Raw genomic sequence first — 27,066 nt, forward strand, 5'->3', positions numbered from 1 at the left:
AGTATAGCCATCATGTTTGAAGAATTTGAACACTGGAGCAGCAGTACCTTTAATATTCCTTTCCTAGATTTACATTAGAAAGATCACATATAGGCCTACAAGAGGCAATATTATCTAGTCTGGCCCCATAACCATTGTTTCTAGCTTTCTGGCAGAACACACTTTACCATTCTTACTAAAGTGACTAGGCACAGATGCTCATAAACTGCAACTGTTGTTGCATATTGTGCTGCAAATCAAAACACAGCGTAGAATATCTCTTGCACTAGACCTCTGTTTGGTGTGATCACAGCTTCTTTGGTTTTTAGGATCAGCCCATCACTGCCTTAGGGTATTCTATCTACATAAACACTTAATGCATGGCAGCTGTGTAAAAATTTACAGTACTCCAATCTGTAGTATGTTCCCTTGTGTACATAGTTCGTGCATGGCAGATGAGGTACTGTAGATTTACACCTCAGCTTGTTGTGCACTAACTGTTGATATAGAAATGCCCTAAGGCAGTTAGAGGTTGACTTCAAGAATCAAAGAAGCTATAACCAAGTGTTACATCAAGTATAGATCTCATGCAGGAGATATTTTACCTTGGTATATGCCAGTGGAAGATAAGCAGAGTGGAGTTCTGCTATGCCTCCTATCCTGAGTGAGAGGGTGGGAGGAAGGCAGGATAAGGGACACTCTGTACCTGAAGGTAGGGCACTCTGTACCGGCACTCTGGCCCTGGGAGAGAGTTCTCCAAATAGCTGCAGTTAGTGTCTGACTCCAGATGGCAAAAAAGGGGCCAGATCACAATAGAGTCTCCCACCCAGAATAAATAAAACTTGTGTACAATAAAATGTTTTATACCTTTTTTCTTTCTTTTTTTTTTTTTACCATAGACCAGTCTGTTTAATTATACATGAAATTCCTTTTATGTCTACGTGGTTTTTACTTGTCTCAACCTTCAGGTGAGTCAGACCCTATTAACTCAATACAGTATTCTTGTGACCTTGATTCTAAGTACACGCTGAACCTCTCTTAACCGGGACTCTCTGGTCCAGCAACATCCCTGGTCCGGTAGGACCACAGATGTCCCAGGACCAGAGTGTTCCTGTGGAGGGCTGGTGGCTGGAAGCCCTACACTGGGGCTAGAGCCCAGTAGTGGGGCAGCCCTGTGGCAGTGAAACTGGGAGCCTAGCAATAAGGCTGCTGTCCGGTGCCAACACTGCAGAGGATTGGGGGGAGGGGGGGGGGCAGCAGCCCAGCAGTGAAACTGCCTGGTGAGACGGTGAGGAAGCGCGGCCACCTGGCAGCCCCACTACTGCCGAGTGGCTCAGTTGCCCAGCAGGACTGGGCGGCAGCATGGCTGCCCCACGGGGCCATCTGGTGGCAGGGCCAGAAACCTGGGAGTGGAGCTGCTCAACTATGCAGCAAAAAGCCCAGCAGTCCCAGTGCTACCCAGTGGAACTGCTTGGTGAGGCCAGGAGGCAGCGGGGCTGCCCAGTCAGGTTGAAGCCCAGGTGGGGCTTATTGCCTAATGGCGTACCTGTACCTCTTTCTAAGCATATTCTTTTTGCCTCACCTTTTAATGTGTTACTTAGAATGTAAATTTATTGGAATGCACTTCTGTTTTAACAGCTTGCTGCCCCTTCTATTGAAGGATGGCTTGCTTCTAGCCTATGTAGTGACAACACTGGCATTCCTTACAGTGTGTGTGGCTTCTTTTTCAATATTTGAAAAGATGTCAGAAGAAGACCTACAGCTGAAATCACTTTCCCTTTCTATTAGAGGATACATTCCTTCATTTAAGGCATTCCCAAAGATTATTAAGAGTCTGGTAAGAAACTTTCAACTGTTCATACTATGTTGTTAAAATCACAATAAACAAGCTTTATACCCATAGTTATGCACATTTGTTTGGCCAGTGGATTTACATACTCTTTATGGAATATACCCGATTGCACATTTGTTCTTAATAGAAGTTTCATGTGAACAACTTCATGTTGAAAACCACACAAGAGACCCATGTGTCTTTTTCGGAACAGCATCTGTATATGTAATGCTTTTCCAATTCCATCTCCCCCTTCAAGTTCCTCCTATAAGCCCAGAATAAGTAAGGCTTTGTCTACACTACCAAATTTTGTCGATTAAACTTATATCAGTACCCAAATATTAGCTCAATAAAAACTGGAAATGCTTGTTAACACTCAACGGATGACAGATCACATCCATGTTGGGGACACCACTATGGGCGGTAGAAAAAAAATGTTGTATGTCTGAAAACTGTAGGTACTGGAAGTACTTAAATTTTTTTTTTTTAAAGGGGCTACTTACAATTTTTTAAGGGGTACTTTATAAAAAAAGCTTGAGAAACTTTGTCCTAGAAGACACCTCGCTGCTGAGGTTAAGCAGGGAAAATAGGGTATACCTACTGTATATTTGCAGTTTCTATCATGCTCTATATGCAGCTCACCAATGTGCCACTTTAGTCCTTGCACAAGTGATTGCAGAATGGCACAGAATAGAGTCCTACAAGGGGGAAAGGAACAAACCTGCACCACCATGCAACCTGCAGCAGAGGTTTGGAGGATTCCCGTGAGATCCCAGCTTTGCATCATCACCCTATTCTACTCTACTCTACTAATTAGCTACAGAGAGAAATGTCCAGCTCAGAGAACATAGCCAGCCTCCCACTTTTCTATACTATAGTCTTCCTCTGCAATACACGAGCCACAAACACATACCCTGCATCTCATCTCCTGCTTCCTTTTCCCTGAAGAACAACTGCTGAGACTAGCTAGGTACCTCAGGAGTGGAGAAGTGTTCTTGGTTGCCTGTGTCACTGGCAATTCCACCATGAACGCCACACCCTCATCTAGCTCCACCTCTTAATCAGTAATGTCATCCTCCAGGTTAGGTCCTCTTTCCACCACTTCCATGCCCTCTGCAGGATCCACAGGACTCTTGGCGGTAGAAGCAGGGTCATCAGTGAGGGTAGCTACTTATCAAAATGGCAGGTCTTAGATGCAGCAATAGAGCAACGGGTTTCCTCTCTCACCTTATGATATGCCTGCCTCAGCTCCTTTATCTTCAGTCTGCACACAAGCCTTGAGGAAATGTGCCCACAGAGATCCCAATTTCTCAAGTGCAGCTGGGATTGTGGACTCTTCTCCATATACTGATAAGCTCCAACATTCCCTGGTGGTCCAAATGGGAGAGTGTTTGGTACAAGAGCCAGCCACGGTCATCTGGGAAGACATGATGAGATCTCACCGGGCCATACCAGCAAGCAGGAAATGAAATTTAAAATTCCTGGGGCTTGCATAGGGGAGGGGCAGAGTGGATCATAGTAGAGTATGTACAAATGCATTGTTTTGTTGCCAAAGGCAGTTTTTGGTGACAAACTCTGGTCGTGTAGACAAAGCTAAGTTAGGAATAAAGGCGAGAGTGAGGAATCCCATCTAGATCCTTCCTCTCCTCTTTTAATGAGAGCATTGTTGGACCTTTAATTTCAAGCCTTGTGAGCTGGGACTGTCTTCACACTTCCTTTATACAGCTTTTCTTTTATTAAATACTATCAGGCTGTGTCTACACTGGCCTCCCTTTTGGAAAAGGGATGCTAATGTAGCACTTTGGAATAGGCAAATCCGCGGGGGATTTAAATATCCCCCGCAGCATTTGCATTAACATGGCTGCCGCTTTTTTCCGGCTTGGAGATAAGGAATAAGAGATCCTCCGAAAAAGGCTTTATTTTCCAGAGAATCACATCTAGACTGGTGCTTTTCTCCGGCTTATCTCCAAGCCGGAAAAAAGCGGCAGCCATGTTAATGCAAATGCCGCTGGGGATATTTAAATCCCCCGGGGATTTGCCTATTCCAAAGTGCTACATTAGCATCCCTTTTCCAAAAGGGAGGCCAGTGTAGACACAGCCCATGTGTTTAATAGTAATGAGATCACTCTAATTTGGCAGCAAAATGTCAAAAGACCGAATTCCAAAATACTCTGTAGCGTACTGAATATATAATACAAAACTAATATCTGGGGGATTTTTAGGTCATCAGCTTGACTGTATTTATATCAGCTCAGAACTTGGCACACAATGTTAGTGAAAATATACAATATATTTTCTAAAGGGTCATCCATGTAGAGGATGAAGGAGGAAGTACCTAATGAAAGTAACAACTTATTCATTTGACTCTATAAATCAATGTTAAGTAATTTATCATTCTTTATCTTACAGTTTATCGTCTCAATAACTCTTATGGGCTTCCTCACTTTAATGAGTGCAACACTGACTCCTCCACAGAAGCTACCAGATTTATTTCCTGTATCTGTGTCTGTTGTTTCCTGCTTACATTTCTTATTCTTCTTGATGTATTTTAATGCTGTTGTACTGTGGGACTCAAGAAATGGTAGAAATCAGAAGAAAATCAGTTAACTTTTAACCTGTGAAGACTCAAGACTAAACTGTAAAGAGACATTTTCAGTGAAAATATCAATTACAACAGCATCTCTAAATCACTGATTTCCTACATTTAAACACAAAGGATAAATTAAGGACTCTTATTTTGATGAAGAGTATTTGACATTTATCTCGACTTTTACAATGTTTAACAATGGAAGCTAATTTTGAGATTATTCTATTAAGTTTCAGATTTAACATCTCACTGAGATAAATTGAGCCAGTTTATACTTCTCAGTTATTACAGACAGTCAGCAGATGCAGGAAGACAAAACTGCCTAAGTTTACAATGTTCACCTTTGCTAAGTTCCTGTTCATGTGATTAATGCTTCTAGGATTTTAAACGTTGTATGTAAGCAAAATGTTTACTAGAAATGGAAGCTGACATACTATAGCACACTTCGGGAGCAAGGAGTGAGTGGATTCTGCAGCAAGAACTATTGATGTGGAATAACTTCCAGCCTGAGCTACTTGCTTAACTTTTTTTTCTGAATGGCATGCTGCATAGTACAGAAGCAGCTCGGAGTATGCAAACTAATTAATTAGTACAAAAGCAGAGAACCAAAATAGGAGGGCTGAATGGGGAAAAGGAGCCCTGGAGCTGGTATCAGAGATCGATACAGCCTAAAAGCTGAAATTGGATTGGACATATTTGAAAGAATAAGCCCTCTGAGCAAAATATACCATCTGCCATTGATATTAAAATATTCTAGAGCCGTCTCTGGTGTGCAGCATAAGGCATGAATTTAAGTATGTTGTTCTATGAACTTACTTCCACATGTATGAATTAAAAGCATCTACCCAATGAGTTTACATGTCAATTAAAAAAAGAACATTTACTTGTGGGTGAAACAATGTCTTAATCTTTTTAACAATTACCAAGACTTCTAGAAGGCAGTTTTATATTGTACAAAGTAAAAAATTCCATTGAACAAATAAGGCATTACTGACCTTCAATTATGTATGTAAACAGACTGAGTGTATGACAGTTGATTCCTAGCTGGGTAACTGTAATCTTTCCATAAGCATTTAACATTCTTCTGAGAGGGTGTTACCATGATAATTATCCATGTGCAAAGTATGCAAAATTTCCATACACAAAGTCTTTTCTTTCTTTTAAAAAGGAGTGGGTAGTTGTGTCAAACCACAGAAAGAGGAATCATTGTCCACAGTGACTTGGTCAAATAACACCTACAGAATTCTGCACAAATAAACTTAGCACTGCCAGAAGTTAAAACAGTGTGGAGAACCTCTATTTTCAATTTAAAAAAAATGTGTAAAACAGCCACCTAAGATGGAAGAAAGTAGAATGGTTTCACATTTCAGTCAGTCTCTTGTGTCATATTCATCACAAGATTAGGGCCAAGTGTTTCCCACCATATGAAAACATTAGTTTTGTATGTATCTCTTTTCTTTGTCCTTCAGATGGCCTCCAAGGGTGCTAAAGCGAGAGTCATCTGATCTACCTTGTGTAGAATTGGGAAATGGCTCTTAGCAGACCCAGCTGTTTCTGAAAGGCAAAAGCTTATTATAACAAGGGGTCAAAGCAACAGTAATTGCTTTAACAGCATTAAGGTATACACAGTTAAGAGTAATACCTGGAGCAGGTGTAGGCAATAAAAAAAAAAAAGCAACCCACAAGGTTAGTCCCTGGCAGCAGTGGCCTGCCATGTTTACCTGCTCCTCCACAGCTATCGGAAGATCACAGCTCTGGTTGGATGTGAATGACTGTTTGTGGCCAATGCGAGTGACAGGAAGTATCAGAGTGGGACACCCCTTCCTGTTGCTCGCATTGGTCACAAACAGTGATTCACTGCCAACCAGAGGTGCAGGTAAACATGGAAGTGGGAGCCTGCCAGGATCTAACACTGCTGACTGGATCTGGCCTGTGGGCTGGAATTTGCCCACCCCGATCTAGAGCAAAACCTTAAAATATATTACCTTGCATTTTCTGTTTTTAATTAAATGTTCTAATCTTGATTATTCTGACATTATAGGGTCCAAGTAAAGATCATTCACTAACTTAACATTAGCAGTCAACTTGTCCCTTATCTAACTTGAGAAGTGTTCTTGTGCACATACAAGAGAGGTCATAGCTGACTTTACAAATTTGGCAACTCTACCCTGAAAACTCTCCACCTTTAGGCAATCAGAAATATTCAAAGTGTCACAGAAACAGATCCATTTTTACACCAACTGATCCCTTATATTACTAAGTATCTACATTATACTAAAGTAAACAATCATTCTTTAAGCTTTAGAGAGGTAGCCGAAATAGTCTGTAACAGGAAAAACTTAAACAAATAGTCTAGTAGCACCTTAAAGACTAATAAAACATATAGATGGTGGTATGAGTTTTCATGGGCACAACCAACTTCTTTAGATGAGTACACGCATGAAAACAGTAAGGCCTGCCTCGGATACCTTTACAAAAGTTCAGTAATGCCTTACTCTACAAACATTCTCATTGAAGTCAATAGGATCCACTTGTGCAGTATAAATCTGGACCTGGGTTAGGGAGCACTGCTACCTATTGGAAAACAAATTGGACTTGTAGAGAATTCAGAATTAACTTCTTCAACACAATTTCCCAGGTTATTTGATCGCAATCAACCAACAAACTTTGGAGTATGTGAGCATTTGCTGAAAATATCATGGAACTGCTACAATTTGTTTTGACTAGCATCTCACTAACTTTTGGGTGGGCTGATGAATTGCATCAGCATAGCCCTACCAACTGGTACTGATGCTCTTGGTGAAACTGGCACCCAGTCCTAAAGCTGGAGCAGATCATTAATGCAAAATTTCAGTTTCTCTGAAGGCCTAGGAATAAATATTCATGCCTCAACATACAGATTCTTCCTGCTCAATGTTTTTATACCAAGACAGCACGATTACTGTTTGTAGTAATGGCACATAGCAAAAAGAGTTTATATTCTATACAACAGTAAATCTTGATCAGCTTATAGACATAAACATGCATAAAAGAGCCATGAATAAATGAATTATTTACATGGAGATTATCTGGTTGGGCACATTGTAAAGTTTAAATTAGATACCAGAAATTTTATCTTTATGTGCACCTGCCTAGTGCAATGAGCAGTCCTTAATTGGTATTTGCTGGGGAGATAGATTTACAGGCATTTCTTCTCTCCTTTTAAGTACAATAAAGCAGATGTAGAACTTTGTGTTGATATGGAATGCATTTTTCACACAATGCCTGTGGGTTAAAAAGAATGACTGAAATAAGACATAATTAGACAACATTATTATATGCATACTCTGTTCACAATAACATCACAATAATATCTTTCTAACCCTAACTTCACTATGGAAAACCACATGGCCATACAACTGAAAATGAATAATTCTGTGTTTCTCTTACATTAAGGTAAACTGTTTTTGATGTTAGAAGGATAAAGGGTGTTTTAAATTCATAATTAATTCTTTTCTGGTTCTGTTGAAAACTGAAGTGGACAACTTAATACTGCCAACTGCAGAAAGCTTCTCCCATCATCATTAGATTTTCTATTTGCTTTTTTATAGTAAGAAAATGGACTGTCACTTTACATACAAATATATATAAAAAAAGCAGGAAACAGTAGATACGCCTTTAGTAGGACATAACTGACACAGGTTGATATCACTGACTACCTATCAGAAAGCTTCCACAGTGTCCTGTCTTGAAGACAAAATTAAAAGTTAGCACTGTAGATTTGTGGCATTTTAAAAAATATATTCTATGAATATCTGTGAGCAAATCTCTTCTTCATACTATATTATGAATATTCAGAATAACATGACTTTTTAAAGAAGGGTGTATACTCATACCGTCCATCAGTCCCCATTAGTCTGCAGATAAGTCTGTACGCCTAATGATGAAAATATGTCTGACAAGAATTTGTGAAACATGACACCCTGAGCAGACAATTTTCTTATGCATAAGTGGTGTTATGCTGATTGACAGGGTCAGTCTCTAGTTCGGCTTTTGCTGGAATAGCAAGAACCAGCCACTGGAAAAAGAGAAATTGAAAACCCACAAAGTTTGCCTTATGGCTGCTTGTTAGCTTCCCAGTGTGAATGGCACAAAACAGAGTATAAAACAATAAGTGAGAAGCTAGGAGACCATGACATATCTGGCTTAAATGAAATTAGAGAAAGAAAGGAACTTTATTAAAAGGAAATTTTATCCAGCAAGTGTATATAGTTAACACTCTGTCTATGAACAATTCAAAAATAGGATAGCAGCAAGCACAAGACATTGCTAATACAAGTGAAGGTGGAGCATGGGGAAGTGGCCATGTCAAGTGGAAAAGGTTCCAGACACAATTCCTCCTTTGAGCCAAGGAGATATTACTGCTCAAATAATGGACAACAATGTCTCCCAAGCAGCACAGGTCTCAGGAATAGAAGAGAATAGAAAATGTATGTGTTCATGATAAGGGGTGGGCAGTCCTCTTTGAAACAGCCCATTACGAAAGTCACCCATAATATCGAAGAATGTGTAACCTGTTCTGCCACTCATATTATCTTACTCCTTAGGTGTCACATGCTCATTTGAGTGTGAAATATTTGAAAAACCTAGTTATCACCTGACCATGGCAACTTGGAGAATCCTTCTGTAATAGTCTCCAGGATGCTAGATTTCTGTAGATTCAACAGGCATCAATTTGTACAACAAATCAGCAGAATTTTTAAATAGATTTGTTTATTATTATTAAGGTATTACATTCATGGACAACAACTGTCTTCAGATCAAAATACGACAATTTGATCATGCACATTTGTACCTACTATGATTGTTCTGCAAATGTATAAGAAATTTCAGTCCTTGTAATTACTGCTAGTTGTAAACATTAGTTTGTGTAGTCAACCCCTAAAGTAGGAAAGCTCGCTTACCTTTGTTAATGAGGGATTTAAGGAATTCATAGCTGTTACCAGATTGTACACATTCTGTGGATGAAACAAAACCAAATTTTCACAAACCAGAATGTTTTATTTGTAATAAAAATAAAAATCTCAAAATTAACATGCTGTTAAAGTAAAATATTCCAGGTCATACTTTGCAATATTGTAAACTGCAGCTTCTACAATGTATGTTTTGCTGTTTACATTTTCATTATTCTTTTACTTAACTCAGACCACTTAAATACAATAAGTTTATATATATATATACACACACACACACACACATACACACAGAGTACACACACACAAAAATAAAGATTTGGATAAACACCAGGAAATGTCAAATTAAGAGCTACAATAATTTAATGTGTATACTATCAGGGCTTGAGTGGAAATATTGACAGATAAAGAGAGACTAGAATTGTTCATTTGTTTACATACTTCTGCAATCTAGGCTTAATTTTTTTAGGGGGAATCTTAAATTATACTCAGATGCACCGACAATATTAAACATTTTATAGCCTATAGATATTATACATAAGGGGCACTGTGGGCCAGATTTCCTATTCCCATCCTCTTGGAAGGGTGAAATTATCAATTCTCCATTTAAAGGAATCCCACAATAGCGTGGAACTAGCACAGATGGCCTTATGTTAAAGGTGTGTCTGCAACAAGACTGGGGGCTACTGATGGTCTGAAATGTTGCTGTATCCTTGCAATGTGAAATGGCCACTTAGGGGTCTATGGGTATGTCTACAATTTGCTGCCAACTCCAGCAGACATTCCAGCTCTCACTCAGATTGTGACTGCATGCTAACAGTAGAAGTATAGCTCAAGCAGTGTGAGTCTCCAGCTGGGCTAGCAGTGTGTGTATTGCATCCCTGGCAGTTTGCATGACACATGGCTTGTGTTGCCACTGCTTCTCTCTTCTCTTTTTAGAATGCTAGCAGAGTCAGAACTAGCAAGAGTATGTCTACCTGAGCTTATGTCTCCAGTGCTAGTGTAGACACACCTGGAGACGGAATATACAATCTCTGCTTTATTCATGAGCAGCTACGGGCTCAGGCGGGCCCATCATCACACCTGTGAAGCACACCTCAAAGGGAGTAAACCCGCTCAGAAATTCCTAGCCCCAGGAGGGGACAGATCTCCCATTCTCAGCTCTCCCAGAGGAGCAAGCTGCCTTTGGTAGCCCGTGAACATGGAGCAGTAGCAGAGGCGGATATAGGGCATGGCGAACGGGGCGGCCGCCCCGGGCCCCGCGCTTAAAAAAGCCCCGCACATGCGCCGTGGCACCACCGCACATGTGCATGGCGTCACGGCGCATGTGCCGTGGCAAATGGGGGGCCCCGCAAAACTGTCATCTGCCCCTGAGCAGTAGTACAAATGGCTGAAGAACCTTGCAGGACGGGATGTAGGGTTGCCAGGTGTCCGGTATTCACCCGGACAGTCCGGTATTTTTGGCTCCTGTACAGTAAAAAAATTCAGAGAATACTGGACACCTAAAATGTCTGGTATTTTCTGAATTTTTCCCCAGCCAGGAGGCGAAAATGCCAGGCACCTGGCAACCCTACAAACACTCAGCGCCCGGTCTCCCAGCCTCTCTCTAGCCCCCAACACCTCCAGCCCCCATGCTTACCAGGTTTGCAAGGCTGCCGGCACAAAATGACTGCCGGCCAAAATACCTAGGGGAAGCAATGCTTTCCCTGGGTCTGAGTGCTCAACCACTCCCCTGTTCCTAGCCCTGCACTTAAAGGGGACATGCTATTTTAATGCTGTTTTATTTTTTTAAATTTTTTTTTTGGCTTAATAAGGTTTCTGTTTACATCCAGTTGGATAGACTTGGGTGATGCATGATCTAGGAAAGCAGGGATGGAAAAGAAAAAGGGATAGAAAATAAGATGAATATCTTATTACTGTTATATAATCCATGGTGTGCCCACATCTGGAATACTGTGTACAGAAGTGGTCTCCTCATCTCAAAAAAGATATATTGGCATTGGAAAAGGTTCAGAGAAGGGCAACTAAAATGATTAGGGGTTTGGAATGGGTCCTATATGAGGATAGATTAGAGACTGGGACTTTTCAGCGTGGAAAAGAGGAGACTAAGGGGGGATATCATAGAGGTCTATAAAATCATGAGTGGTGTGGAGAAAGTGAATAAGGAAAAGTTATTTACTTGTTCCCATAATATAAGAACTAGGGGCCACCAAATGAAATTAATGGGCAGCAGGTTTAAAACAAATAAAAGGAAGTTCTTCTTCATATAGTGCATAGTCAATCTGTGGAACTCCTTGCCTGAGGAGGCTGTGAAGGCTAGGACTATAACAGAGTTTAAAAGAGAACTAGATACATTCATGGAGGTTAAGTCCATAAATGGCTATTATCCAGTATGGGTAAGGAATGGTGTCCCCAGCCTCTGTTTGTCAGAGGGTGGAGATGGATGGCAGAGAGAGATCGCTTGATCAGTACCTGTTCGATTCACTCCCTCTGGGGCACCTGGCATTGGCCACTGTCGGCAGACAGGGTACTGGGCTGGATGGACCTTTGGTCTGACCCAGTATGGCCGTTCTTATGTTCTTATGAGATAATGGTGTCACTTGACTGAGTTTCTTCTTAGTGTGCACATGCTTAAACATGCCACCTGTCACAGACTAAACTTCACCTTTACAAAGGGTGCAGGGGGACAGCACACATATATGAAAGTCCAACGTTCCCCGTTTGGTTGTCGCCAGCCTCAGGCTGCCTGTCCCAGCCCATCAAAGAGTATAAGCAGCAGACTCAGAAATTCCAAAACAGTGCCTGGGTCTGGGCCAAATTTGACAAGGAATTCTGGCCCCACCTAGGTTTGATAAAGTCATTTCACAAATACTGCATCCAGTGGGACTTTACTCCATGTGTACTTGTATCTAGAGCCTTCTACCCACTAAGTAATTTTACTGTTTGCACAAGTAGCCATTAAAAAGCAATTATACTGACAGTTACTTGTATTTAGACTAGGAAAACAACTGAAATCACAGATTGTGTCATCTGTAACGGATAGTAACAGACTGAGATTTAATAGTGAACACTGGATTTCCAAACTGCTGGGGTTTTTGTACTAATTGTAATTTCTGAATTAAAAAAAATCCTCTCTTGTAAGAGCTCTTATTTGCAAGTAATTGCTTAAGAAATCAACTAGTGAAAAGACATGCAAATCACACAGTCTGTAAAAGTATATATACAAAATGTCTCACACACCCTGTGTTAGACTCCACTACATTCATTGAGGTTTGGCCAAGAAACCTCACATGACTTACTATACCTGTCCTAAGTTTGGTTAAGCACTTTTCTTCATGAAGCTAACAAGGAGATGATCAAGTCCCTCCTACCTTCGGCCCGTGGAATATAACAGTCTAGTCTCCTGTCTAGTCTCATTTCTGTTGTTGGGTTTTATATAGTTGGGGGCTTGTGATACACAAGAGGTCAGGGTAGATGACCTCTGGCCTTAAACATTATGGGTATGTCTATACAGCAGGGTTTTTCTGAAATAAAGAGTGCGTCCACACTACAAGCATTTTGAAATAATGTCGAGCTGGAGGACTTCTTACTCTGAGTCATGGTAACCCTCATTTTATGAGGAGTAAGGGAAATCAAAGGAAGAGTGCTCTTCCTTCAACTTCCTGCTGTGTAGACCAAAAGCCAAAATAAGCTTTTTTTACTTAAGCTACACAATTGATATACGCTAAAGTTGTGTAGCTTATTCCAACTTTAGCCCTTCTGTGTAGATGTACCCTATGACTCAAACAATAATAATACACATTTTCATAATGTTCAACACCTTTATACGCATAAGTCTTAATTAATACCCCCCCCCAATCTTTTAATAAATACAAACCTAACAAAATTTACCCAACCTTCACCACTGTCAAATCCTGTCTTGGCCACTGCAACTAGAAAAAATGCTACCCAGTGCATACCCTGCTGTGGAAACCCAGTCGGCCAGAGCAGAATTCTAGGAAGTTCACCAGAAAAGCAGAGGTAGAAGGATTGTTGCAGTCTTTGCTCTAATAAAAGCTCCCAGCTAGCAGAGACTGCTTTCTCCAACACGTTCCCCAACTGGATAAGGGAGCTAGACAAGAAACCCAAACTAAAGTCCTTGGGGTCTCAGCGCATAGGCGTGCATGACAGTTGCTTGAATACTGGGTACAAATCCTGCCCTGCAGCTTCTATGGGATGGCAGAAGTTCCCAACTACAGAAAAAAGGACAGGATCTTTCCAAGGCCTGTCTCCTGTCCCCTCCCACTCCTCAATTGGACTGCTCTGAAACATTTACACATCTAAAAAGAAGAGAGAAAAAATGTTCACCTGTCAGGTGCTATAAAACCAATCTTCTACTAAATGTGCCAGAATAATTTTTCTTCACCTCAACCACAGTTAAAACCTTCAGTCTATTCATTACTGTCTTTTTATAGTATTTTTATTTAATAAAACCTATTAAGACTACCATACAAATCTCTTTACTTATGCTTTTATCTTTTAACTGATCAATTTTTATATTGCTGACATCCCTTCTTCACCACTTGCTCATTTAAAAATTCATAGTATATGAGCTATGTCTCTGGAGAAAATGTCTATAAAATTTGTTACAGCTGGCAAATGTGTATGAGTCAGTGATAGCACATGACTAAATGCTTCACAGAAAATAAAATTTGTTTCTGTAGTAAGCAGAACTGTTTAAATGTTATTTATTTTTATGTTTCAAAGAAAATATATTGTGAAGTGCTGCATTGATTTAATACACAACAATGTCTGTGTACACGCTGTACAGGGAAAATTTATGAAACCTTTGCACAACTCCTTTAATTGAATTTTCCAAATCTCTCACCACACACAAATAATCAATATCTTCTGCAGAGAAAACCAGTCAGAATTATTACAGTCTTTCTTTTCAATTTTGTTGTCATCAGCACATACAGAGCACCTGGATATTTGTAATGTCTGGATAGAAAGTTATTTACACCTCTTAAACGTAAGATTGCTATTAAGTGAGTTCAAACTGTTTCTTTATTTAAAATAATTATATTCCTAGGAGATTACAGACAGAGTATTTATAGCCATGTGGAAGTTGTTATACATATTCATATTGTAATGAATCAGTAGTTCTTTTTAATTTTTCATTAGGCTTCGTATTCTAAAGTCTCAATTGGCCAGATTATTTTAAAAATTGATTCTGAAAAAAGTAGATAGGAAAATAGGGAATAAACAAAGGTGTGAAAGTTCTTGAATCCATATGGTTGATACCCACATAGAGAAGGTAAGTTGACAGTCTAGTATATACATATGTCTGAAGTCTAATAGCTGTGTGTCTCGTGCATTTCTGTCAGCCAACAGTTAATAGCTTAATATTTCATCTGCATAGCACAGGATGTTAAATCATCGGAGAAGTTTATGACTTACTCCCCAAAAAGTTCATGTCTCTGACCTCAGACTTTCATACCTTCCAAATTTCAAAATGTATTTTATATTTACACTCTAAGGTACACATGCAACACAGTAAAACCAGAGCCTGCTGGGAAATTTTTTTAAACAATGAAGAAAGAAAATATAATACACCATGAGTCAAAAAAAACTGTCTACAATCTTACACATCAATGGTATTTCTCTCATGGAGAAAGTTAGTTTCTCACTTCAACCAAGACAGTCACTTGAACCTACAACAATTCAATGGCACTATAGAATTTGGACACTGGTCTAGACACTTATTGCCTTCTTCAGCCTGTAAGGCCATCAAATTTTCCATAAGTATAATTCCAAGCTAGGAGGACAATGACTCTTGGATGGATCACAAAAAGATGTATTCAAGCTTCGGCAAAGAAACCACTTTTATCCACAAAATGCAAGTTACAATGAAACAAAAATCTTTGTTGTGCATGAAATAGAACAGCATTAAAGACTTAAGTATGAAAACAAATAGAATGAAGGGAAACTGATCTTGTTACTAAAGAAATCCCTTTACAGATGGTTTGCTCTTTATAGTCTATTGTGTAAGTGCAGAATAATGTCCAGATAGTTTAGACCAGGGGTGTCCAAACTTTTTTCAAAGAGGGCCAGATTTGAAGAAGTGAACATGCGTGAGGGCCGTCCCCGCACTCTCAGCCCCAAGGCGGAGGGCCCGCAGGGTCGGAGGTGGGCGGAGAGCGCAGGGCACGCCAGCCTCACGGTGGCCCGGGGGCAGGGCGAACCCACAGCCGAGCGGGGGAGCGGGGCTGCGGACGTGCCCTAGAGGGCAGGCTCTAGGACCGCGGAGGCCATGGGCAGCGGCGGCACGGCCGGAAGCAGCGTGCTGGACGCGCCAGTTCAAAAGAGCGCCGGGGAGCCAGGAGAGGGGGAGGAAGCGGGGGCCGTATTAAATCGGAACACGGGCCGCAATTGGCCCGCGGGCCGGACTTTGGACATGCCTGGTTTAGACTGAGCAGTGAGTTTGAGCAACTGTAGTCTGGTATCAACTGATGGTTGAGAACATGATGTTTAAGAATTTATGTACAAGTGACAGAAAAACCCAGTTGGAGCAGTTTGCACTGCTTGCATGCAGGAGCAGTTATTTGTTTTCTTGTCAGCCTCCTCTGGTATATAAGGTATAACTAACCAGAGACAAGAAAACTACCATCCACCTTGTGAGGTACAGCAAGACTGGAGGCTAACAGGAACTTGAAATCATCTAGACTGATATCTCATACAGTTTTAACTTCCTTAGTTGCACATACCTGTTCCCATGTGGTTAAGTTAAAGAGTGACTTGTTCACCTGAAAACCAATATTGTTAGTGTTTTTGTAGGGAGAGGGGAAAATTGGTTCCATTGCCCTGAACAAAAATAGGGAGGAGTTAAAACTTCCTTATTGGTGTCAGGGAAGAGTAATACCAAATTTACCTAATTTCTTGCAAGCATGAGTACCTGGAAAATGGGCTCATTTCCCTATTTGAATGTAGCCTATAAATTAAAGTTCTGAATATAGTTTTCTTAACACTGTAAATATATGATCATCTGAGAATATTTAGCCAGAAGACTCTCTACTGAGCCTTGCAGAACACAACAGACTCATTCATGGGCATGGTTTGTGCTCATTTTAGTGCTACAATGTTTTTCTTCTCAGGAAATGTAGAGAAACTATTAATATTTTGTAACTGCCAGCTAAAGTTGCTTCACTGTTTTGAATTTTATCATCAGTCCTCTAAATGCTGAAACTGTTAAGCATTCTTTAAAATATGCACAAAGCAACCTATATATTTATTCTCAACATACACAAAGCATGTTTTGGACTGCAGCAAGCTGATGAGATTTCATCTCTTGGCAGCTGCTCTAGAGTTTGCTTACATTTTATTCAAAAACATTTTGTTTACTGTAAATGCTAGTCATGGACCAACAATGATGCCATTTTTTATGCTGATCACACAAAATGATATACTGAGTCCTACATAAAGCTGCTCATTGACTAAGGAATTTTCTGTATTAAGTTGTTTTAAGCAGAGGTTGTTTATGTAAAGTAAATAAATTTCATGCCTCACCATGTGATGATAATGTGACATTCCAGCTGTATCAAGCCACAGAATAGTCATAGGTTTCAAGTTTTGAGCATAACTAATTAAAAATAATTATGAAAAAACCACATCCAAAACTAAAAGGGCAAAATAAAATAAAAAAATCTCCAAATACTTTCTTTTATCACACATTTTCTTTGCTCCTCTTTTTCCCATATTTTTAAAGACAGCACAATGAAGCTTACTTAGTCCTTGTTGAAGTGGAATTAAAGTGATTAAAGTTGTAACTACATTAAAGTTGTTTAACTTAAAGTGGTAGCTATGCTTCTGTCCTACTTTCAGACAACGAATTCAGATTCAGGGTGAAAAAAATGTTGTCTAATGAGCATGATAAGTTGGCATGGACTATCTTCTGTAGCACAAATGGGCCCATACATTGGTTTCACTGTGGCAGCTAAAAAGCATTTCACAAGAGAGACACCAACTGCCTGTCAGCAATGGCCCAAGATGCTCTCTATTGGTTTTCACTTTGCACAAATGGTTTAATTCCTCCCCCCTCCCCACACACACACACAAAAGGGAGTTGCAACTAGTTCCTTTTCTCTCTTAGTCTCTTCCGAGCGAGCAAGAGTGTCTTGAATTAAGATTTTTTTTCCACTGTAGGAGGAGAATTTGCTATAGCAGAAAGCATAGGGACCTGCAGCTAAGAAGCAATCCATGCTGATTTGATGGGTTGGTATCTAGAACAGTTTCTGTGGGTTAGGAACTTAAAATAGACAAAAAGTTTAGCTTCTTTTGCAATCACAACACAGGATAGTAGAAATTCCCTCATTTTATTTTTTTCAATTATACTTGTCTACATTTTAAATTAATTGAAACATGTCTTTTGTGTCTTACACTTTATCAGTCATCAGAAAATAATGGATACTTGATTCGGAGGTGGAATAGGAAGAACACATGTAGGGCGCAGGCAGTAAATTACTAATGGCTACAGTGTTTCATCAGATTATTTATCTACCAGGGAATTTCAGAAGTCCATGAAACTCAAAGAACCTAGGTTCATATCTGGCTTTACCCTTCATGTTATTAGAAACTACTACTCCCCTAGTGAGACTCCAATCATACCTGTCTGTAAGATGCTTAAACAGGAGGGCAGTAGGATTATCTCCATTTTACAGATATGAAAACAAGGCACAGAGAGGGGCAGTTACTTGCCTAAGGGCACTAATCCAACCAGTGGCAGTGCCCTGGAAGACAGAACCTAGATCTCTGAGTCATAATCCAGTGTTCTATTCCTTTCATCACTTGACTCGGTCACGTCTTTCAGGATCGGCATAAAGGCCCAGTGATGAGATGGTAAATCACTGGTTTGCAGAGTGCAGTTGTTGTTACTTTGATGGCGCCACTGCTGCTCCAAAGATTCCTGCTACATCAAGTGCCAAGCACTTTCCAGAAAAGAAAATCCTTTAATTGGTCGTCATTTCATCTCCTCAAAGTTATGACAAGTTTGCAATAGTCCTATAGTGACACTTTTTCTCGTCTTAAAGATGACATTGGTCTATTGCTATAACAGCCCATAGTCAGTGGTACATTAATACATACTCACTCAGTTCACACCATTTCTTTGCTTTGAACTCACCATTTATTGCAGTTAAAGTTCTTAACACTTTTCTTTCTCTACCCTACAGAAGTATTGATTCTCGTGAACTAGGACACAATCTCATTCTTTTTCTGCTGTAGTTTCAATTGTATTTTTAATCAGCTTAGTCAGAATTTTTATCTGCCAGAATAAGAGTTATGAAATGATGTAATGTTTAGTATTTCAGTGTCCTCAAGAGTGTACTAGTAACCTCATAACAGAGATAAAGCAATATGGTCTCTGAAGCAAAAAGATGCAAAGAAAGTTGCGTGTGATGGAAGACGAGGATGAATAATGGCAACTGGTAGATAGTATGTTTATAAATAAAAAGGCTAAAGGGCATGACTAACTTCAATGGCCTTTAGATAAGGCCCCCAATGCATTAATACTTAACTGCCCTCCTTATGCATTGTTTCTTCAATAAGAACTTCTGCGTACAACAAAACAGCTAAAAAGAAACAAAGTTTCAAAGAACATAAAAGAAAGATTAGTTTAGCCTATATATAGGAAGGAAACACAAATCTGATATGGTTCTTTGCTAAAGGTTATTTGAAGACTTTCAAAAGGAAGTCAGTGAAAGGAGCCCAATGATAGCTATTAACCATCAAAGCAGATGCTACATAACAAATTTAAAAATAAATATTACCTCGGGCAGGATGGTTTGCATTACTCCTTTTCAGCAGCTTCAGTTTTTCTGCTTCAGTCACTAATGAATAAAACACATTTAAAGGTCAAGAACACTTTACACTAAAGATTTTAATGAAAGCAGCTAAAGACAAGATACCTTTTCTTTATCCCCTCACGCAGATGGACTTTTTAAAAGATATTAAAACCAGCACACATTGTTGGCTAAAACTCATAATAAAAAATAATCTGAAAAATCCAAGCTCAGTGTCTCAAATTAGTGCTTCTGTTCCACCCATTATTTTTCTTACGCTCTCACTTGATGCTAACATAACATTTTGTCTCAAGATCAGAGAAATAGTTCTTTCCTTTTACTGTTAGCAGAAATGCTTGCATGCCACAAAGATCTGACATCTTGTTTGCTAAGTCCAGGAGGCTGATGTAATGCCCTATCTCAGTGGGTTTCAAACTGTGGGACTAGATCCCAAAGTGGGTCATGACCCCATTTTAATGGAGTTACCAGGGCTGGCTGGCTGAGGCATGCTGGGATCCAGAGTTGAAGTCGAAGCCCAAAACCCACTACTCAGGGCTGAAGCTAAAGCCCCAAGGGCTTCAGTCCTGGACAGTGGGCTGAGGATGAAGTCCTTTGGGTTTGGCCCCCTGGCTGGGGCAGTGGGACTCATTCAGCTTCAGGCTTTGGCTTCAGGCTCCTGTCCTGGGAGTTAGGTAGTAATTTTTATTGTCAGAAGGGGGTAATGGTGCAGTGAAGTTTGAAAGTTTGGGCCTATCCTGAACGTACTTGCTTTGGTTAGTAAAGTAAGCATAAAGACACTTAAACACTAGCATCCTGTTTACAAAAATGCTATTTGTATTGCTGCACCTAATATTAGTGACTGTAGTATTGTAAAATTCAAAATTAGCATATTTATTATGAAATCTGATCCATGTTATTTGTTAAATAATAGTAAAGGGGTTAAAACTGTTAAAGCTTACCTAGCGCTTTGGTCTTTTGCACTTCAGCCTTCAAGTTACAGGCAGAGTCTGAGACACCAAAAATATTTTCAAGCTCTCCACTGCCCTCTAGAGCCTGAAAGTAGAATTAAAAACAATATTACTGTAATTCTATTCCTAAACCCAGGCAACATACAGAGTGAGAAAAGGTAGGTGAAATAATATTTTCTATTGGACCAACTTCTGTGAGAGAGACAAGCTTTCAAGCTTACACAGAGTTCTTCTTCAGCTATTATCTCACCTACTTTGTCTCTCTAATGTCCTGTCACCAACACAGCTACTGCCCTGCATAATCAGTCTAACAAGCATTTTCAATTCAACTTATAATTAACCTACCCCAGCAAAGGGTGAAATTTTCATAAGCACCTAAGTGAATTAAGTGAGTGAAAGGCACTGGGACTTAAGCTCCTAAATAAATAGTTCCATTTTCAAAAATGACCTTGTGTACTTTTAAATGCGTCTGTTATTTTTGCTTCATTTATATATTTTCAGCTTTTTCAATAGAGAGAGTCACATCTGATTCCCAGAAGAGCAATTCTGGTATGTGTATGAATGTGCCTTAATGTGATAGTAAAGAAAGAATTTCTATCAAGCTTTTAAGATTCTCTTCTACATGGTCTTCAGCTTTAATAAAAAAACCTAAAAATCCCCACTGTATCTATTAAACATTCACATTCCTGTTGCTTATGTAACTGGTTAACCAGGAAGGCTGTCTGCGATGGGCCTGAGTGCCTCGCAGGCAGGGGCTGCTCCAACCAGGACACAGCAGCAGCCTCTGCCTGTGGGGTTCCCTGGCTGCTCCAGGCAGGGGCTACTCTGGCCGAGATGCTGAAGTAGCCCCTGCCTTGGACGGAGGGAAGATAGGGGGTTGCTCCAGCCCAACAGTGTGACCACCGCAGCCAGTCTACAGTGACATCCCCCCATCTATCCTCCCCTTAAATTGGTTAACCAGTTAAATGATACGTTTAACAGGGTAACCAATAAAACACGGCTTTACGTCCCTAATTTGCAAGACCAAGATTTTATTTTTAAAGGCATCTGAAAAAGCCACATTGAAATACTCTTTAACTAAAAAGATTTCAAAAACAGTGCAAGGGTGGCAATCTAAATACATCTTTTTGAAACAATAGTGGCAGCCTGCATATTTTAAGTAAAATAAATCAAAACAATAATTTGAACAGGCAGAATTATTTCTGAGTATATTGACGTATGTGAGAGCTCTTTCATGAATTGATTCAGTGTGCACAACATTTTACAGACTGTATCAAAAGCTGACATATTAACAATTAATTGAATTGTATGATCACTTCAACCTAAACAGGTGTTTAATTTTTAATTCCTTACAGGAGTAGGACTGACAGAAATTAGGATTAGATGACAAGGACTGGATCACCTGGTAATTGCCCAGGTCTGTTCATTCCCACTAAACTAGTAGCCACTGTCAGAAGACAAGCTAGTTGGACCATTCTTATGGTCCAGATAGCAAATTTACCTGGTGTTGCTTGGATCTGTAATTCAGCAATTCTATTAAGTGTATTTTGTTTCTTCATCACTATAAACTCCTATCATTCAATATGTTTTAATAAAAAAAGGGCTAGAGTCAATTTGGTTTCCAATAACATTTTCTTCTAATTTTTAAACCTTAAGCATTGATTTAGCTGTTCCAAAACAGCCCATTACTCCAAATTAATCAGTTTTATCTCTTTTCTGTAAAGTTTATTAAGATGCAATCCTATTCCAGGTTCATCCTATTTTTCTTCCTCATCTTGGTTCAGTCTCTTATCATTTCCTCAGTTATGTCAATTTTGAGGACTGTGTTTCTGTCTCATTTCTGTTTGGCTGGATAAGAAGCAATTCCATTTCAGGCACATCTAAACCATTATGTTACTTTAAGTTATGATAAGAGGAAGCTGCACACTGAATTTGGCAATCCTAGCTCTTACCGTTCAGTAGGGATGTTAGATATCGTATAATTAGCAGTTACACGACTATCCAATAGTCCCCAGAGCAGGGCCGGCAGCCAATGTGTTCCCGGCCCCACTCCTGGGGAGAACCCCTGCTACGTTGCGCTGCTGCCTCTGTACCAGCTGCCTGCTGCATGGGGTGGCAGAAGCCCCTGTCCGTAGGGGATCCATACTCCCTGTGGACAGAGGCCCACCACTGACAGAGGCTGCTTTGTGGCAGCCTTCCCTAACCCCCCGATAGAAGAAGCAGTGTGGAGTTGGGGAGGCAGGTGGCAGCAAGGGAGGGGGCGAAGGTGTGTAGTCAATAAGATTAACCGATGATTTTAGGCTTATCGGTTAATTGTGTAATTGTCTACATGATGACATCCCTACCATTTAAGAGTTCTTGATTACCAGACAGACATACTCTCTAAAATATACAGTACATTCATTCTACAAAGCAATAATTTACAACATTAACTGTCAATGCAAGTTAGTAATGACCTTATGCTGTGCAATTTGCATACAACCTAGACACCAGGATACAAGTTAAGAACAGTCGATTTGGCTCACTGGTTTAGAGGTATGAATTTTTCTCTTGATGTGGGATTTGTTTCTGCTTCAAATTGTGGACAAGCAAAGATATTACCGTGTTATGCAGGAGGTCATACTTAGTCGGTGCAAGTGTACTCTGAAAAGTGACTTGGTGAAAAAAAAGTGACTTGGTGCCATGAGCTTCTCTATTTGTGTCTCAATGATTTTCAGTCAAATCTGTTCAATTTATATGTAGCTTTCTTTTCTTGCCTTTAAGTCTCAAAGACTACTTTATACAGCATTTCATTTTCTTCAAGTTTCTTTTTAAAATACATCAAGAAAATTAAAACCAGTGGAAAACAGACCTGTAAACTTGTTAAGCTTTGTCTCATTTTCAGAAATCTCAACAATGATTTTTCAACTTCAGATTGCAACATCATAAACCTACAAAAAAGAAATAAAAGTGAAATAATTTAAATCAATGATATTGATGACATCCACTGGGAATAATCATTTAAAATGTCTTTTTAGGCCCCCTTCCCCCCCCCCAGACAACCGTAATACCACTATCTAAACAATAGTTTTTCCAGATAACTAGGTCTCTACCAAATTCACAGTACATTTTGGTCAATTTCATGGTCATAGAATTTTAATAAATGTCATGCCATTAATAAATGGGACACACCCAGCTGCAGTAATTGCAGGCTCTCTGACCAGCCACTGCGTGAACCAACAATAGAGAAGCTATAGCCAAGACAACCCCCAGCTCTGCAGACATGCAGTTCCTCCTCTCTCGCATTAGTGAATAAACCAAAAATTATACTACCTTGCACTGCACAGGGAACTGTATAGCATACATTCATAGAGTTCACACACACACCTCCAATATGGAGAGGACATGCAATAGTCCCTGCCCCTTGAATTAAGATTCCCAAGCATTTCATTTCAAACGTAATGGTTTAGATTAAAACATAAAATAAGTTTATTAATCAGAAAAAGATAGATTTTAAGTGATAACCAACAGATTTAAGCACAATACCTAATAAATGAACAAAAATGCAAACTAAGCTTACCATACTAGAAGGACAGGACTTGAATTGACAATCTCTCACTGTGACTGATGACACAACCAGACTTGCAGATTCTTAAGGCACAAGATGCACTTGCTTTGCATCTTGGGATCTCTATCCCTGTTCCAAGTCCTTTTCTATCTGAAGTAGTAGCCATTATAGTGACTACTGCTATAGTGAACTAGCCACACTCAACTGGCCAAACAGCCACATGTGGCTAGTGTGTTGAACATCATGGTCTTAGCTGTTCTGTTATGGGGGAGTGAAGAACAACTGATGATGTCACGCTTTGCCTTAGATAACTGTAGCCTATTTCCCTTTCCCACAAACCCTTTCCCACAAACTGAGCTTGGAATAAAACACCCAAGATGAAGTTCCATGTCATATGGCCTAGTCACATGCCCTTGCATGCCTTGCTGAGTCACAGCAGCCATTACTTAACAGGCTGTCTGGAGCATTCTTATGAATGCTCACCCAGTAGGGGATATGCTTTTCCTAAGGTCTATTGTTCTTTTTAATGGCCCTTTACATTGAATAAGCCCTTCACAACCACCTATCTAGACTGGAAGCAATGATTACATGTGAAATACACAGTCATATTCATAACTTCAGATAAAAAATGATACATCATACAAATAGGATGATCATAACTTTTCCATGACACCTTACATAACTTATCTTGTACAAAATGGGTCATAATCAGGGCTCGACAAATTATACAATCTACTCGCCCAAGGCGAGTAGATTGTAACCCAGAAGAGTCAGGTTCGGGCGATCTGCGCATGCAATAATTAGATCAGAACAAAATTACTAGGATGAACATGGGGTGTAATGTTACAGAACTAGCCATCAAATGTATGCAAATTGCAATTTTTAAAAAGGTTTATAACATGGCCAAATCTGGATATATTTTTACAGAGGCAGCAAAATTCACATCGCTGACATAAAAGCCATTCCCTGCCAAATTGGAAGGCCTTGCTCCAAAGCAAGGAGGCAACAGAAATTTTCAAAGAAAAGTTCTCCTAGCATTTATCATAGGCACAACATGTTCCTTCTCCAACTTCATTTTTGAAAACAGATGAACCATTTTGGATGAAATTTCCCCCCAATTGATATCTCCGACAGATATCTGGTATGGAAAATTTCAACCACATTTTTAAAGTTTGGTAAAATTATAAGCAACAGAAAATAGTTTTATAATAGGCAATGCCAGGCAATTTTAATATGTATTACACTACCAGCCCTATATATACAGGCAGTCCCCGGGTTACGTACAAGATAGGGACTGTAGGTTAGTTCTTAAGTTGAATCTGTATGTAAGTCGGAACTGGCGTCCAGATTCAGACACTGCTGAAACTGATCAGTTTCAACAGTGGCTGAATCTGGACGCCAGTTCTGACTTACATACAGATTCAACTTAAGAACCCCAGGCATCCCCAAGTCAGCTGCTGCTGAAACTGATCAGCGGCTGATTCCAGGAAGCCCGGGGCAGGGGCTTCCTGTAGTCAGCCACTGGTCATTTTCAGCAGCTGCTGACTTGGGGACACCTGGGGCAGAGCAGCTGGGGTGCTGCTGGGTTGGTCCAGTGGCGCCCAGAGCGGCACTACGGGACCAACCGGCAGCGCCCCAGCTGCTGTACCACAGGCGTCCGGAGCAAAGCCGCGGAGCACAGGGGCAGCGGGACAGCCCAGACGCGCCGTGGCTATCCTGCTGCCCTCGGGCTCCGTGGCTTTGCTCTGCTTTGCTCCCCGTCCCCCTGGTCTACAGACCAGGGGGACGGGGAGCAAAGCGGCGGAACACGCGGGCAGCGGGACAGCCCAGACGCGCCGTGGCTATCCTGCTGCCTTCGGGCTCCGCGGCTTTGCTCTGCTCTGCTCCCCGTCCCCCAGGTCTGCAGACCAGGGGGAGGGGGAGCAGAGCAGAGCAGAGCGGCGGAACGGGCGGCCAGCTGACAGCCCAGACGCGTCTGGGCTGTCAGCTGGCCGCGTGCTCCGCTCTGTTCCCCCCCCCCTCCATGGTCTGCAGAACAGGGGGAGGGGGAGCAGAGCGGAGCAGAGCAGAGCGGCAGAACGCGCGGCCAGCTGACAGCCCAGACGCTTCTGGGCTGTCAGCTGGCCGCATGCTCCGCTCTGGTCCCCCTCCCCCTGGTCTGCAGACCAGGGGGAGGGGGAGCAGAGCAGAGCGGAGCACAGCAGAGCGGCGGAACGCGCGGCCAGCTGACAGCCCAGACGCGTCTGGGCTGTCAGCTGGCCGCGTGCTCCGCTCTGGTCCCCCTCCCCCTGGTCTGCAGACCAGGGGGAGGAGGAGGGGGAGAGCAGAGCGGAGCACGCGGCCAGCTGACAGCCCAGACGCGTCTGGGCTGTCAGCTGGCCGCGCGTTCCGCCGCTTTGCTTCCTCTCCCTGGTCTGCTGGAGACCAGGGAGAGGAAGTGCCCCGTTCGTAACTGCGGATCCGACATAAGTCGGATCCGCGTAACTCGGGGACTGCCTGTATATATATATATATATATATATATATATATATATATATATATATATATATATATAAAATCAACTCTGACTTCAATTCAGCAAAACACTTAAGCATTCCTTCCTTATAAAATCATAGAAGATTTGGGTTGGACGTGACCTCAGGAGGTCATCTAGTCCATCTCCCTGCTCAAAGCAGGATCAAGCCTAATTAAATGGTTCCAGCTAGGGCTCTGTCAAACCAAATCTGGAAGGATAGAGATTCTACCACTTCTGTAGGTAACCATTCTAGTGCTTTACCACTCTGCTAGTGAAATAGTTTTCCCTAATATCCAATAATAATAATCTTCCCCATCACAACATGAGACCATTGCTTCTTGTTCTGTCATCTGTCACCACTGATAATAGCTTAGCTCCATCCATTTTGGAACCCACTTCAGGAAGTTGAAGGCTGCTATCAAATCCCACCATAATCTTCTCTTCTGCAGACTAAATAAGACCAGTTTCCTCAGCCTATCCTCATAAGTTATGTGTCCTAGCCATCCTAATCATTTTTGGTGCCCTCTGTTGGGCTCTTCCATTTTTTCACATCCTTTCAGTAGTGGGGGACCCCCAGAATTCAACACAAAACTCCAGATGCAGCCTCAACAATGCTGAACAGAGGGGAATGATTACTTCCCTCGATTTGCTGGCAATACTCCTCCTAATGCAGCCCAATATTTCATTAGTCTTCTTTGAAACAAGGGCACACTGTTGACTCTCATCCAACTTCTCTTCTACTATTGTCCCCAGGTCCTTTTCTACAGAACTGCCGCTTAGCCAGTTGGACTTCGGTCTATGATAGTACTTGGAATTCTTCCTTCCTAAATGCAGGATTCCACACTTGTCCTTGTTGAATCGCAGCAGATTT

General features: G+C 40.9%; 2 protein-coding genes across 5 annotated transcripts in view; one reads left to right on the plus strand and one right to left on the minus strand.

The window, feature by feature from the left end:
* Positions 1-5,280, plus strand: part of ALG6 (ALG6 alpha-1,3-glucosyltransferase) — a 50,242-nt gene extending 44,962 nt beyond the window's left edge. For all 3 annotated transcript variants that reach the window (XM_075936152.2, XM_075936153.2, XM_075936154.2), the window contains exons 13-15: positions 879-947; positions 1,618-1,816; positions 4,220-5,280. In XM_075936152.2, coding sequence (XP_075792267.2) covers positions 879-947; positions 1,618-1,816; positions 4,220-4,417 — 466 coding nt within the window. In that variant the 3' untranslated portion in view covers positions 4,418-5,280. The remainder of the gene's footprint in view (positions 1-878; positions 948-1,617; positions 1,817-4,219) is intronic.
* The window catches only part of ITGB3BP (integrin subunit beta 3 binding protein), a 55,324-nt gene continuing 33,534 nt past the window's right edge, over positions 5,277-27,066 (minus strand). Inside the window, exons 5-10 of one of the 2 annotated variants that reach the window (XR_012905900.2) lie at positions 22,984-23,062; positions 20,124-20,217; positions 19,153-19,212; positions 9,341-9,394; positions 7,529-7,661; positions 5,277-5,951 (exon numbers count right to left, since the gene is read on the minus strand). Coding sequence is in view for 1 of the 2 variants with exons in the window: in XM_075936155.2 (XP_075792270.1) it covers positions 7,651-7,661; positions 9,341-9,394; positions 19,153-19,212; positions 20,124-20,217; positions 22,984-23,062 (298 nt within the window). In the remaining variant the exon portion in view is untranslated. Of the gene's footprint in view, positions 5,952-7,295; positions 7,662-9,340; positions 9,395-19,152; positions 19,213-20,123; positions 20,218-22,983; positions 23,063-27,066 lie in introns of those variants that run through there. The other variant, XM_075936155.2, reaches the window with a different exon arrangement.

The sequence above is a fragment of the Pelodiscus sinensis genome, chromosome 9 (assembly GCF_052426305.1).
Source record: "Pelodiscus sinensis isolate ZL-2025 chromosome 9, ASM5242630v1, whole genome shotgun sequence".
Taxonomy (NCBI): domain Eukaryota; kingdom Metazoa; phylum Chordata; order Testudines; family Trionychidae; genus Pelodiscus; species Pelodiscus sinensis.